Here is a 16,711-nt window from a genome sequence, read left to right as displayed (position 1 = left end):
TTTAATACTATGTTATATGTTTCTTATTTTTTTATATTTGTTACTATATACCTATGAGTTTAAAATTTCGAAAATAAAACTTCTATTTGTTTCATACTAAATATATAACAAATACCTTAACCTATTAAGACGTACACGATCATATCAGGTAAACTAAATCAAGCTATCAAGCCCCAACCTCCCCAGACTTGAGGCACGGGCCATCACCGTTCCGGCGCGCTATAACTGTCTAAACAGGCCGCGGTTGACAGACCGTGAAATGGCTGCGCACGCGCATCGGATCGCGTTACCCGCCCGTTTTGTTCTTTAAATTGTGTTTGATGTATGCCTGTCGTTCTGTTGATACGTTTGGGTAAGCACCGATTAATTTGTTAGCATTTTTTATCTTAGTATGTATAGTCTGAAAAATAATTCATCGTTGATATATAACTTCAGTAACGTGTTTTATTTCTTGGAGAATATGGTATCGTTCCTTACCATCGGCTGAGATAAACTTAGAAGCCTTAAAAATTGAATGAACAGATTTCGTAGGGTCTTTATTTTATAGACAAGAATCAAGTGCACCCAATACTTGAAAAGTCAATGACTACCATGCTCTTATACTACTGCTTGATATAGATTATATACAAGGCAGTCTTTATTTGATGCCTAAATTTGTTCGTTATTATTCGGGTATTGACGCAGTGTTATGATTTGCGGTTACCTTTTAACCAAAGAGATCTCTAATGTAAGTATAACTAATTAAAATTATATACAAATATTTTATTTGTAACTTATAAAAAAATAATAAATAATATTTTGAGATAACTTAATATAATAATTGCATTATTTATGATTAATTTTTGATTAGCATTTTTATTACAATTGTATAAAGATGGGTTTGGTGAGCGAAAAATAAATTTGCGTAAGTTCCGCCTTCATCACAAAGATGTATCCAGGTGTCCAATTAAATAGTATTAACACCTTTTGATATCATACGCCAAACATATCATATGATATTAGGAAATTTTTAATCCCAGAAAATATAATATGTCATATATGAATCTTTTAACCTAGCTATTAATGCGGGTTGATAGACGTCACGTGCCCTCGAAATTATTATGAAGAATTTTTAAGTATGTAGGTTTCCTCACGATATTTTTCTTCATTATTATGAAAACGATTATACTGCTAATCAATTTACACGTAACTTGCAAAAGTCAGAGCCTTGAGTTTTGAACCTTCTGATCTTCGTCTTTACAGTCTATTCCTAACTAACACATTCATGAGCATTGAAAGAAAACGAATGCACTAATTTGGTACAGTTTAGAAAAAATGGTTTACGTAGAAGCACCCTTATAAGAAAGACCACCCTGTATAATACTAAACAATTAATTAATTGATAACCGCTCCGCGCATGCACAACGACCGCCCGCGATCCCGACAAATGTCGTAACGTCGCGAGTCGTGTGTGTTGTTGGAATTTTAATGAGATTTTTTGCGTTTGCAAGGCGAAAGGTCAATTGGAACTATGTCATCGGCTATTTGTATAAAGTACGAACTGGACTATTATACCAGTTAGATATAATGATGTTGCCGTTGACGTAAATTGACGGTTGTTTCAAATGTTTGTTACGTTTAGTTTAACGAGCGTTTGTGAAGGGGCTGTGGGTGAAAATTTTAATCTCTGATTGCCTTACAGATACTTCTTTCAAGTGTGAATTGTAAAAGTAATAAAATATAGCCATAGTAAATGGTAAAAAATAATCGTAGCTAAAGTGTTTTTTTTTTTAGTTTTTTTTATACGCCCACAGCAAAATGATCCCTTTACAGCTGATGGCAAGTGTAGTAGCTTAGTGGCCTGTTGGAATCGAATACACACAGAATGATTCCGAAACCCGACACACTTACATAGGCCACTATACGTTTAACACGTTTGTGTACGGTGGTCGCTATCCGAGTGGATATAAAACATATCCTACCACCAGCAATTAAAAGTCATAAAAGTTACAATAACACAATCGTCACTTTCTAGGCAAAAATAACAGTCAACATAACTGCTATTGTCAATAACGAAACTAGTCGTTAATTACCGTTTGTTTTTTTGACTACTGAGTCCTTACTATTTATTAGAAACGCTATCAATAGTCGCACGTTCCAAAATTAGCATACTCACATACTAAGGCTTTATCTCAGATGGGGTAGACAGACATACAAATAGGTAACAAGTAAGCTCCGTCCCGTGATGCGATATGGGGGCTTAATTAACTGTGCACTTTATTATGATTGAAACCAACGATTTCCCTTCATGATTTTAAAACATTAACCAATCGATTTAAAACCACCAACGAATTCATGAGAAATATAACGAAATGAGAGCAATCATAACGAATTGCTTGCAATCAGGAAATATTCGAATGACACTTAATATTGGACCGAGCGCGGTGGCCGGGGTCGCTCAAAATTGGTTCTGATTCCGAGAAATCATTCTGCTACAAGTGTTAATGAACTATATTTCAGTTTCAAAAGTAAGTATTTGTAAATGATATTAATTTAATTTTAGAAATTAATCCTAAACTAATGTTTTTATTAGATGTAATTTCCATTTTATTTACAGCTAAATTATGATTAGGTATTTTTCAAAGGTAAGCAAATATTATAATCATAACGATGCCTTTCTTAATTTTTCTTTTTTTTCTTATTTATTGCTGTTAATGACGAGACGAGCTTGCCGTTTGCCTTATGGTAAGCGATATGACCGACCATAAATAGTAAAAACACGATCCAACACCTTGAATTACAAAGTATTGTTTGGTATTCCACTGCGCTCGCCATCCTGAGACTTGATATGTTGTCTCATTATGTCCAGTAGTTACACTGGCTACAATGTCCTTCAAATCGGAACACAGTAGCCACTACACACTGCTGCTTGGCGGCAGAAATAGAATTGCGGTAGTACCTACCCAGGCGGACTCTCATATATGAGAGACCTACCATCAGTAAAATAATATAATCATAAGGTTGCGTTTCTTAACACTGAGTAACAGTCTGATTACTTTATTGTTGAAACAAATATTGTTTGGTGTGAACACCAAAATACCACTTTACGACTCCGTCCCATTAGGGTTCAAATTTGACTATTCAATCTTTACGAAATACCTTCAAAACTTCACATTATAATGTAAATATCAAGATCAATATTAACCAATTATGAACTCTTGATTCGGAAAGCCCGAGTCCAATTGACACTTAACCGGATTTTATATTACGATTATTTCTACCATGAGACAATTTTATGATTTTCCTCCTTTCGCGACCCATTGAAGCAACAATAGACCTAATCAGCCACTAACCTACCGTTAGACATAATCACACGCGATTCAGTATACACAATGATCGACATACGGACCGACTGTCCACGCGCGACGCACAAAAGAAACGAAAGTCGATGGCGTCAAAGTACAGTATAATCCGTTTATTATGACTCTGCCTATATTGACCAACCTCTTATTATGACGTAATTACACTACGAAGTTTGGTTTTCATATAAGATTCTTTATAAAAAAGTTGAATATAATGACTTCCCTTACAGTGACATGTCGCTTATTGTGACCCCTTTTTAATAAATTATGTCCGGTTATAATGACCGACATGATTCTTTACGCCTTCGGTAATTTTCGTTGATTCCCGACGACGTTCGGCACGTGGCTCGTTTTTGTTTTGGATCTCAGTGATGGGGAAGAAGAAGTCGAGGAAGAACCATTACCTACCGCAGAAGAGGCATTAAAAGCTGCAGAATTATTATCCCGATTTGTTCATAGCAATATTGAAAACGATAATTTGACCATAGCGATGTCTTCTATACACAATAGTATTAGAGACTGTTTTTACAATAAAATAAAAAAACAAAAGCAGACAAAAATTACAGATTACTTACATTAAAAAATACAACTTTTATGTACATACATACATACATACGTATGTACTTATTACGTGTATTTTTATTTTATAAGTTACTATGTTTTTCTATTAATAGAGAAACATAGTAACTTATAAAATAAAAATACTTAAATACATGCATACTATTTACATAAAAATGTTTTTTTTTTACAAAACGCTTTGTATGACGTCCGCTTATTATGACGTGTTTGTCAATTCCTTTCGATGTCATTATAAACGGATTCGACTGTACTAGCATATATTTTTTACGGTCATCTCGCTTTCACTGAATTGACTATGGATTTGTGCCGAATTATAGTTTAGAGTACTTTTATATAATTAAATAGGCAAGTTGCTCGCCTGATGACAGCCCTTAAAAATAATAAGGCTGTTGATTTCTTATGTTTACGCGAATGTTAAACATTCAAATTAAACTATTTGTTGGTTAATTAAATGATTGGTCCGCCCCGTGATCACGAAGGCTGCGAAGTCTTCGAAACTTAAAAAATTAAAAATATAAAAACCGCGATACAATCCAAAAAATAGTTTAATTTTAATAATAAGGCTAATTTAAGATGGCCTGACGATGCTTCAAATAGAACATCGTGAACAGATGAATTCCATTTGAATGCTTAAAGGTTGGAGACTTTCCCGCCCTCAATCCACCACTACAACTCCTGTAAGCCAGGATCGCACGTGGCGCACATTTTATAACACTCAGCTGTAAGCTCAACGGTCTTTGGGCGCACTAGTCGAACATAAGCTGCAACGCAAGTTGTATTTAAGTACAACTGCAGTGCTAAGGTTCGATTCCCGGGTCAGGCAACGTGATATTGAGTTTTTAACTCAGCATCAGCCCGGAGTCTACAAATTGTGCCCAGTATTGTCGCGCCTATGACTACTTCTTCGAGGATATAAAGATGGGGGGATCGATTTATTTTTTGTATTGACAGTCAGTAGGTTCTTAGAGCTATAGAACAGCTAGTCACCCAAACATATAACGTATGTAGATCGTACACATGGAACACGATATTCTACTCCTGCTTGCCAAAATAGACAACGTAGACTTTTATACTTTTTCTTGAAAGCGAACTCTATTTTAATATCAATATTAATATTTTCGTATATCATGAAAACGTTTATTCAAATATATTTAGATTTAAAATTATCTAATCAAGCTTCTGGTGATACAAAACAAGAATGATTGTATAAATTTGTCTCAGCACAATTCGCTGATTTATTTATTATACAGTGTAAAAAATGACATTTACGCCCACACAATATTTATATTTTATGTTAACTGTAACATTAAACAGGCGTGGTTATTAATATGTTATATAAATCATTTATTTATTTAAAACTTCTTATTATATCACTTCCTATAAATAACATGAGATTTTCGTATTCCTGATGTCACTGAAATCAGAAGGAGTTTATTTATTCAGATAGGCTGCGAACATATCGTACATTAGACTATATATTATTTTTGAAATAAAAAACAAGAGTGTTCATTTTTGATTTATAAAAATTATTATCTCTGTGAATGAACGAATAAGGTTTTAAGCACTGCGCCTTGACAAATCGTAATAAACAAGCTCTATGGATTTATGATTTAAATTTATTTATTAAGTAGCGACTTGTGTCGGATTCGCAGTGTTAGCGGGATATATAATAAAATGAATATCAGCCCTGTATTATACACTTACCCACTGCTGAGCACGGGCCTCCTCTACTACTGAGAGGGATTAGACCTTAGTCCACCACGCTGATCTAGTGCGGGTTGGTAGACTTCACACACCTTTGAAATTCCTATAGAAAACTTCTCAGATGTGCAGGTTTCTTCACGATGTTTTCCTTCACCGTTAAAGCGAACGATAAATGCACAAACAATACACACATGATTTTAGAAAGGTTACAGGTGTGTGCCCTTGGGATTTGAACCTGCGGACATTCGTCTTAGCAGTGTGTTCCACGACCAACTAGTCTACCGCCGCTTATATGCGGGCGGGATATATATGCCAAAAAAAATCTATCTTAAAACATTAATACATTTTATACATAAACCTTCCTCTTGAATTACTCCGTCCTTGGTAGAAATTGTATGAAAATCCCTTCAGTAGTTTTTGAGTTTACCGCATTGAGACGGACGCTGTGAGGAGGCTTTGTAAAACAAACAACAACGATAATATACAATTCCTTATAATTCTTTAATGTGTTAAAAGATTCATCTGTCAGATACGCTTTAAGGTATTTTCCTTGCATATTAAAATATTTATGGAAATGAAGACCTTTTTCGATTACAATTACGATATTCCATTTATAGCCTATGGTTAAATATTTTCTTGAAATATATTAAAGCTGCATCATACTGCATTAAATAATTTATTGACTTTTAGGTTAAAACTCTCTTTAATCGATACACTTTCAGTTTCATGATTTAATATTTCATACTGTAGATGTACATTCGGAGAGAGCGTTCAATAAATATAATTATACATTTAAAAAAGGTATGCTTTCGATAATTCCAACGGCCTGTAGTGAATTTAATGTATTAAAGAAAAAAACGACAGGGATATATTAGTCAGAATTTAAAGGGCTCACTTAAACTTTTGCATTAGAATCTACGACAAATCTTTAATGTTAACCAATAAAAAAAGGCAAAAATTTTATTATAAAATTGGTCTATTTATTAAAAGTGTGAAATTTTTCAAAAATGTAATACTAAACTTGAGACTAAAAGAATTTAATATTATGTATCATATTTATAAACCAGATAACTTTTATAAAGAGCAAAGTATTGAAACATCAGTCGCATTCTATATTTGAACTGACCCAATTCACAAACAATTAAAATTCAATAAATTGTGCGCGACTGTCCATAATTACCTTTTCACATTGAATCGTTTTATACTGTGTATGATCGATTATTGAAAAGTGTGCAAATTACAGGGTCATCGGTTCGAATCCAGCCGGTAATGACGGCCGTAATGCTGACCTGCGAGCAATTTTATACAAATTCTTTGTAATTTTAATGTACCAAACACGGTGCTGTGATTTCGATGTATTAATATCGATTTTTTTTAAATCGATTTAATTTTCAAATTTCCGATCCCATTCTGACAGTTTGTTATTGTTGTTGTTTATATAAGTTTTAAGATAGATTCACTTCTTTTTATTTTATAAATAGTATTTTGAATGCTATCTTTTTTAAATAGCCTTTATGATTATCGGCGTAGAACTGTGAACTCGTAGGTCTACGAGTATAACAACTATGCAAGTTTATAATATAAAACAACTATCCCGGTATTGAGAGGTTTAAGCAGTTATTAACGGGCAAGTAACACTCATGCGATTTACTACTCTTGTTATGCGTTGTATAAGAAAAACCAAGTAAAGACACGAGGACGAATTTAATTTCAATAAACTCTTAAATCTACAAGAAAATAAAGACTATTTTTGACTGATCTTAACTGCCACTAACGCATTTACCTTTATAGGCAAGACCTAAAAAATTAAGTAACACATTCGAATTTAAGGGTCACCCAAACAAAGTAAACTGTTGCTAATCAATTTTGTACATTTGATGTCATTAGAGTGGATTGACAATTTGACACATAATTACTGGTGTGCGTAGTGCCCAAAATATTTGCGTGCAAAAAACTTATTCTTGAATTATAATCAAATTCTATTAACCTCTCGACACATCATATTTTAGAGGATTGATTATGATGGCGAAATATGCTAATGTTTTGGATTTTGTCGCGGTGAACCGGCTCGGGAAAGAGGTCGTTAGTTCAATAATATATATTTTTTTAATTGAGCATTAGTCTTAGTCTTACTTATAAACTTTTTATAGCGTTAAGGGGTGGTTAAGAATTGCTTAAATAGCTGTCAAAAACATAATCGGTTTTCTAGTTTAAACCTTATTAAGAGGCAATATGGTGGGTTTTGACTTACAGCTGAGCGAGTTAATTTGTGTTTTAACTAAGCATAGCTTTGCGAAATTTTTATAAGTAAAACTGATAGTCTTTGGCATGACAGATGGACCATTTCATTGTGTTTGAATTTCAAGTTTTTATTATAACACAATAAACTTTTGAAAATTAATTTGATTCTAAAACTTATAGCCTAGTATAAAAATACTCATTTTTATAAAAAATTACGTAAAAATTTAATTTTCCCACTAAGTGCTACAGCTTCCTTCTATCCTGGAACAGGTATTACGCGACTCAAGAACCGAAACTAAATTTGATAAGTATAAAACCTTACTCATGTATATTTTTTAATAATTTATAAAGACTCATAAAACCAACATTTCGGATTTTATTATATTTATCATCGATGTTGAAGCAACTTGTTATGTGTATTCATAATCATATTTCTTAACAATTTTATGTGATTTTTATAGAGCAGAAGCCTATCGAAATTAAAACATGTTTTATTTAATATCTTTGTTAATTATTCATTCATAGATTGGCTATCATTGATAAAGTTTTACGTCTATATTGACAGTGTAAGCAGGTATATTAATAAAAATAAAACGTTATATGTCTTTATAAAACCCAAGAGGTCAGGCAGTGATGTATTGTATGTAAATTTGGCGGAGTTCGAATCTATTTTACGATATTTCAGGACTAGTTTTGTAGAAGTTATATTACGGTTAATTATTAGTAGAATATTAAATTAGAATGTAATAATTAAATTCAGGACTTCACCTTATTACTACGATACCGAGAAGATCGAAACTAATTTTCAAAATATTCAAATAAGATTTCCCAAATTAGAATTTATGTAATACTTTTAATCTAAATTAGGTTATTTGTAATAAACATAAATTCTTACTAACTGCTATATTTCAAGTAACACCTACTACTAATTGGAGCAAGGAATTAATTGGACGGATCATGGTAATCTCAGCTTATCTTGCATACCAAATTATATGGTCTATAACTTTAGAAACTGTTCCTTCGAAAGGTCTATGCACTGATATCCATCTTGAGAAACAAAGTGTTGACTGAATTTATGTTAGAAAACTCGGTGGCGTAGTTGTATTGCTATACGACTGCAGTTCTGAGGTCTCGAGTTCGATCCCCGAGTCGAGCAAAAGTGATATTGTTTTTTTATGCAGTATTAGCCCGAGGTCTGAAATTTCACATCATGGGTATATACCGCGGAAAGTGAGTGCACTAGTTGTGCCTCTGCGTAGCCCTTCGGGGATAAAAAACGTAAGTGTGTGTATAAAAAATAATTGAACTTTACTGATATATTCTATATAGTATTTTCTTGTGTTTACGCGAAAGTAGAGTACAGTAAAGTGTTAGAATTTTAAAAAAATACTATTTAACATACTATCAAACACGAAGGCTGGAAAGTCTTCGAAACGTCGGGAGAAAATTATAATATAAAAAACCGCGATAAAACCTGTAAAATAGTTTTATTTCAATGATTAATTTAAACTTAATTTAAATGATTTTTATTAAAACAATGTCCTTAAAACTATTTAACTGTATATTAATTGGTAATACCATGAAGGATAAATTTATTTTTGTTTCTTGGTGCTCACTGATAGTATAATTGAACCTCGTGTTTTAAATTTCAGGGCATCTATATCGGAGCTTTAAGCTGTTGCATATCTTCTTGTTGATATAAGAATCTTAATAAGTAGATGATAGTATGCATTGTAAATTATAATAGTTATAGCTTGACCAGGAAAATAAAATACCTGCTTCAGTCTTGTCAGTACAAGAAGTTAATTCAATATTTTACCACAAGGGGTTTTATTATGTTGGTCAGGCGATAGTATTAAAATCACAAATAATGTTCTGTTAAGGATAATATCTCTAAGTTCATTTAGAATACTTTTTCAAGTCTACAATGTATTAAAAAAAATATTAAACAGGAGGCAAAGAGGGTATTGACCTTACATTTTAGGGGTGGAGACTGACATTGCAAAATGTTTAATTCGTGTTGAGTTTGGAGTGACGCGTTCCCTCCCTACTATAATATTACAGTGTTTAAACTCGAAGAAGTGTGAGTAATTAAGTAGGCTATACGTTGATCGTAATTTAATAAAATTAAAGGAAATTCTACCACTTGTCTTATTATTTACTTGTTTTTGTTTGCATGAAAGTTTGCGTCAGTAAAATAAATTTAAATAAAATTTTGCAATAATTATCTCACATATAAAATGGTCTTTTATTAACACAGTTCCTAATTGTGTCGCCCACGTATTGACGAGCGAGGGTTAATCATCTCTTGTCAGTCCACACTCTATCTAGATTCTACCACTTACCATCAGGTACATTGAGGTCATTTTTGCCAACAAAATGACCCATCCATAAAAAAATTAAATATATTGATTCCTTTCTAGTAAAATAAATTTAGAAAGGATTTCATTATTTTAGAAAGCCCTAAAGCTGTATTAAAGATATTTAAGAACTACGCTGCTCTAGGTTCTACTGAACATTGTCTGTATGTTTTCCATAAATCGCCTAGATCAAAAAGACTTAAGCATATCAACATATCATTTTTCTGTCACTCCTAACCATATATAAAAGTTATATCAACAGGTTGAACCACAATCATCCTCTTATGGTCTCAAGACTCGATATATTTTATCCCATTAACCAAGTATCCAATATTAATCATACATAAAATGGAACTCCATAGAACATATTAAGATTCATAAGGCGTGCCCACGCGCTACGGAACCGTGTTTGTCTTAACATAATTTGAATAAATACTTAATTATGTTAATATTCTAATCAAAGATCTACGATATGTTAGTAAATTTGATCTTTTATGGTTACCGCGTGATAACTAAACTCACCCTCTACGTTTTCCAAACGATTATGACCTTGTCTTAATTTCTATAATTGAGTAGAAGAACGCCTATATACGTTATTTATGGACGACGTGTCTGGACGTCATAACGTCTCATGACGTCGTGTCAACTTTATTACCCAATTAATATGGATATTGTGTAGATAGGTTTTATCGATAATACCCCGCTTTCTGACACGTAAAAACTTTTATTTAAATTCATATAGAAATGTTTTATATACATTTTATACCTTTATTCACAATGGATTTTGTGTATTACTGGTTTTGTTATGTACACGTTTGTAAACACCAAAGCGGGTTATTGTGTAGCCAAAAACCCTAAAATTAAGGAAAATCCTATTTTGTCAATTATTTTCCCGTAACACTCAAAAATAATTGCCATAAATATTAATATATATGATCCCACTAGGATTTCGATAACTGTTATACTTTTATAATTTCAAATTAAACGTCATATAACGTTTAAATATAAAATTGTCGATCTTATTGTTATGTAAAAAATAGGACAAAACATTTTAAATTTTTTGTTCATGTTTTTAACACTCATTTTTAATATATCAGGCGTGTTTTGCATGATAATATTCATCCTAACCGATAAATACCTATGATCCAAATCTAATTAACCCCACAAAGCTTTCAGCAGTATCGAGACAATATAAGCTATCACCATTAGACTAACGGCTTCGGCATACGAAAGCCACTTAATTACAACAAAAAGCCGCGCTAGTTACAACGCTGATGACAGTGTTTTCAATGACTTATAATAATCCAGTGATTTATAGCTTCACGTCAGATAATTACGTTTTATTATGTCTATGATCCACAATAAATTTACATTTTGTCTCATATAGTTTTGTGTAGGCGAACAGTTGGCAATTTTAGTTTTTACTTTATGTTAATGTTATATTAATTTAGAATTAATATTTTATATGTACAACATAGTATTTAAGCATTCAAAATGTTGTTATCGTGGAACGTAGAGATATAGTATACATTATGTAATTACAATTTTAAAACAAAGAAATAATGTAGTGTGATATCATGATTTACAAAAAAAAAATGCTTAATTTACAAGATATAACTACGGTTTGGAATAAAAATTAAGAATTTTTTAACCATACAAAACGTTTTGACTTTGATCTCTTTACGTGAAGACAAATATTTGTATAATTACAAATATTTAAGGGATGCCTGTTGTAAAAACTCAATACTTAGAAAATGTATTAATCTTTTTTGTGTATTTCTATTTAACAATGTTTACAATAAAGATCATTTGTATTTTATTATATTATATTGTACTTATCGTAGTCAGGGCGAAGTAGCTGTTTTATTTCAGTATAATAATTTGCTATGAACGGGTATAGTTAATTTTTTTCCTTTTCATATTGTGGAATGAGGAAGATATGAACATGCATACATTAACCCTTGACATGGGATGATCATGTTTGCTGTATAATGTATGTATGATGCGTATGTCATACATTATACTCATGACTTATTAATGTTTTTCAAAACTTTTCCGGTAATTAACATTGTTGCTTGGCATGCAATCTTCTATATAATCCACATAGGAATTCGAGGGCAGGATCTTATTATAAGCTGGTGATGGTCATGAGCTTTATATGATACTAGCTTTTGATAATGGCTTTATCTGCATGAAAGAATTTTCTTTGAAATTGTCCAGCAATATACTTTCCCGGGATAAAAAATAACCCATGTCCTTCGTAGTTTCTGGAACTGTCTTGATAAAGTTTAATAGAAATCCATTCGATAGTTCTGAGCATACAGCGTTCAAACTGAAAGGTAAACGTGTTGGGGATTTTGTTTTAAAATAAGTAAGGATAAAAAGAAAGAAAGAAAAAAACATTTATTCGCCACAAATTGGGCGGTAAACATAAATAAGTAATAAAACTTAATATTAAAATTTATATAAAAAAGGAAAAAAAAAAAACAAAAAGAAAATACAGTTTAGAAGGATTTTATATGTGTATGGTATATGTCCCACCACAACAGTGCCAATAGGATCTGGCTCAGCATAAGCCAAACAGCAAGCGTTTGACGCTGATTTTCATCCAGACCCAGGATAATATTTGTATGCTATTGACATCAGTCAACAATACATGGTTAAAAATCCGAATAGTGGCTTTTTCCAACAAATTACATACTAATGTGTTCAACAACTAGGGAGATTATTTTATTTCTCGAAAATTAGGGATGACCTAACTCTTGATATCCGAAGTTATTTAGACTGTATTGCACTATTATGCCTTTATTGACTATATTCCTTAGCACAAAACAAATCACATACTAATGTGTCTTAGCTTATTTCTCGAGGTTGAGGGATTCCTTATCACTCATTGTTCAATTTTATTAGACTGTATTTCAATGCAATTTAAGATGTTAAAAACACACTTCAAAGGGCATTTCAAACCTTCACTTTTAATCAAATTAAATGCTTTAAATTATACGACATAATTCCTTTCGTGCAAGCTCCTAGACTTAAAAGAAACGGCAGCGCCTCTTTACCACATTAATAACCACTTTGTTAACTCTGATATATTGGACGATTTATTATTGTACACCATTTATAATTTACGACATAAGGAAAAATATAATTATGTCGATGCTTGGGTGACATACGGCCTCCGCTTCCCCACAGGAGGGCTGTAATTGGTGTGTACGAGCCATATTTTACTGGTAAATTTGGTGTAATATATTGATTTCCATATACGGATCAGGTCGGTTAAATCTTAGGTAAAGGTCATAAGTATGGATGGATGAAGCTTGTGTATTTGTCTATTGATGAAGTTATAGGTGAAATGGTAGTTGGACGTTATATTCTCCCTACGATCTGATAAGGAGTGATTTTATACCTAGTAACCATAAGGCCACAAAGTCTTCAAAACGTCGGGAGAAAATTAAGATATAAAATACCGCTATAAAATTCATAAAATAGTTTTATATCAATGATTTTATTACAGTAGAGATAAAAGAACGTATTGCGTTATAATTAATCTGTCAGTCGTTATAATTTTTCTCCCAGCAAAAATAATTTTTACTAGTCGGCACATATTTCCTGTAAATTTGTATTATATGGATTTTTCAAATATGCATGTAATTTACTTTTACTCAAATTATATTTATCATATTAATATCGTCGTGTAACAGAATTTATCATATAATAACTAGATTAAAAAAGTCGGGCAACACGGGATAAAGTATGCAATGTAGTGTCTCGCGGATTATAATCTTTATATCTAGGACATTACGGATGAAAAAGTGGGTTGGAAAGTCGATTCTGTCAGTGGCCTGTGACATTTAGGATGTGAAATGCGAAACTGTAAACGTAATAAAGTGAGATGAAATTAAATTAATTATTGTGAATTGTTGAAAAAAATGTCGTAATCAGAACTGAATTTCGTTTCTTTACACGTTCCATTGGACGGCTGTGAAGGGACGAAATATTGCTACTCTTATGAATTTAGGGTTGTCACGTGGCTCATTATGTTTTAATGTCTAATTTGCGGATGTCAGATTTAATAAGGGAGTGATTATAAAACATATCATCATGCTTCTTTGATAGTACATGTAATAATAATAACAATATTAAAATAGTGAATAATGATAAAGATCATTGAATTTTTTTTCCAGAATTTATTTATAATGACGAATCAAAAGACCCAGTTGTACGTCAGAAATAAAATAAAAGTTTTGTATACATTAAAGACATTAATATATAAAAATATATTCAATTTAACTGATACTATAATAAGTGAAATATAACCTAAAATTGGTGACCGTTAAGTTAGCAAGGTTAGGGAATCCTATTTAATAAATTCAACAGACCTTAAAACTCACACACTCATTCCACAAACAATATCACTGTAAACATTAAAAAACGTCATTAATAGGCGTGGCAGCCCTGCGCGGGCGGCGCACAGAAAATTGAATCGAGCGACATTAGCCGGCGACAAAAACGTCACAAATTGATTCCGAGTAGCAAATTGCATGCGGTGCGACGCGGCAGCGACAATTTGCCGACGGGTTGCCGGCCTGTCGCCCGCTCCTCGCGACTTTATTACGTATACAAACCGCTTTTTGTGTTTATTATTTTGATAGGATACATTCTTTGTTGTATTGTGTTGTATTAGGGTTGAAATTATTCAATGTGTTTGTTTTGTTTTTTTAATTAATTATGGGTACACTACAGCTATTAATAAAAAAATAAGTGTTTATAACGTCAAAACAAAAGCTATTTCTAAATTACACATTGGAATTATACGTATGAAATAGGTTATTTTTATTATCTTTCTGTGTCAGTTAATTTCTAATATGTCTGTACCTAATTTTATAATAATTTCCCTTTTAGGGAGCTCAATTGGCAAATATTTAACATGATTGAACGCTGATTAAAGATGGAAATCACGCGAGATGGAAAAATAATTTTGAAAAATTATTTTATCCATCATGAACATATTTTTATTCAATATAATATTTAAACCTATGTTTCAGGTGCAGAATTTCTTATGCCATTTCGGCGTGAAGAAAGATATTACTTGTAATAATGTATTCATCTTAAACGTAAAAAAATGTACTTTATTTCATAACTTTAAAGCAAAATTATTTATTTTTTGGGGCAAGAACTGTTTTAAAGTAACGTAATATTAAATAACTTTATAATATCATTCCTATATTGAATAATATCATTCTTATATATTGAACATAATAACATTGAAATATATATTTTTTGAATTTCGAATCACAAATATAGAGCAAACTCGATCAGCGAAAGCAATAGCAATGCCAATGTCCATGCGTCGTACACGTAATAAAACTGCATACAACAATCATTAATCATTCACCGGATAGCATTATATTATAATAATAATGATTATGTCATTTGGGACTAAATTGGTGCGTCCACCTTCACTGACCCCGATATTTGAGGACTTAAAACTTGTCCTTGGATTACCTAGTGGGTTTGAGTAGGTTTTGCATGACACATGGTACAAATACGTAATAATTTATGAATTAAGTTGCAATTATTTGATAATGATTGGATGAGTCATTTTATCTTTTGGAGTCCCCAAATTTTGTTCAGATATAACGTATGTTATTTTACCGCCTTTGACTAAGAGTAGCTTTTACTAAATGAGTCAAAACTTTATTTACATTAATTAATTACGAAATTGCTGTATCATACTTTATATCATTAGATATAAGACTTATAAAAAGTATACGGTAATTTTTCATAAATTAAAATATAAACTGATTTGAGTTTGACCTACCTTGCAACCCTCGCAAGTAAAGGCGCCGAAGTGGAAGCCTGCCGCCGGCTCCCCGCAGACTTTGCATTGTTGGTTCATCTGAGAAAAAAGACAACAATGATTAACATAAAATGAACAGAAACATAAGTTATAAATACTATTTTGGCTTGTTCAATTTTCTTTTCCGGGAAAAATCTTTTAAGTCACTATATAGATTTGCGAATATTTGCCAAAAAATTAGGCGTTCGGAATTTCAGAGTTTAGAAATTATTTTACTAATATGTAGCTGTAAAATTGAAGTTTCTTTTTTGAAAGTTTTATTTGATAATAACGGAACTGATACAACAACAAACCCGAGAGCATTTCATACACGTTAAACAGTTGCCGAAAATCGTAGCAAGGCACGTAGAAGTTCAGTCGAAATATACCCAATAACAAATCGGTGACTCACTATTAAAAAGTTCTATGTTATATCGTTTTCACACATTGAGTTTGTATATCTCATTATTTCAATAAAAAAAATAAGAATCCTGAAACATAAACAAAAGGACTAAGACTTATTGTCTTTTCCAATTTTTACGATCACAAATATTCCAAACCTCGTATGTCCAGCATAAGTAAAAATGAACATACGACCTTGTAATGTTGAATCAACGACATGTCACCAAAATTCTGGGGACTAT

The 16,711-nt window shown here is 31.9% G+C and overlaps 1 protein-coding gene across 1 annotated transcript in view; it reads right to left on the bottom strand.

Moving 5' to 3' along the window:
* Positions 1-16,711, bottom strand: part of LOC115451476 (protein embryonic gonad-like) — a 137,310-nt gene that overhangs the window by 54,666 nt on the left and 65,933 nt on the right. The window contains exon 2 of the mRNA XM_037438972.1: positions 16,050-16,127. Coding sequence (XP_037294869.1) covers positions 16,050-16,127 — 78 coding nt within the window. The remainder of the gene's footprint in view (positions 1-16,049; positions 16,128-16,711) is intronic.

Source organism: Manduca sexta, chromosome 15 (assembly GCF_014839805.1).
Source record: "Manduca sexta isolate Smith_Timp_Sample1 chromosome 15, JHU_Msex_v1.0, whole genome shotgun sequence".
In the NCBI taxonomy this organism is placed as follows: Eukaryota; Metazoa; Arthropoda; class Insecta; order Lepidoptera; family Sphingidae; genus Manduca; species Manduca sexta.
Note: the sequence above shows the minus strand (reverse complement) of the source record. Positions and strands in the feature narration are given on the sequence as shown.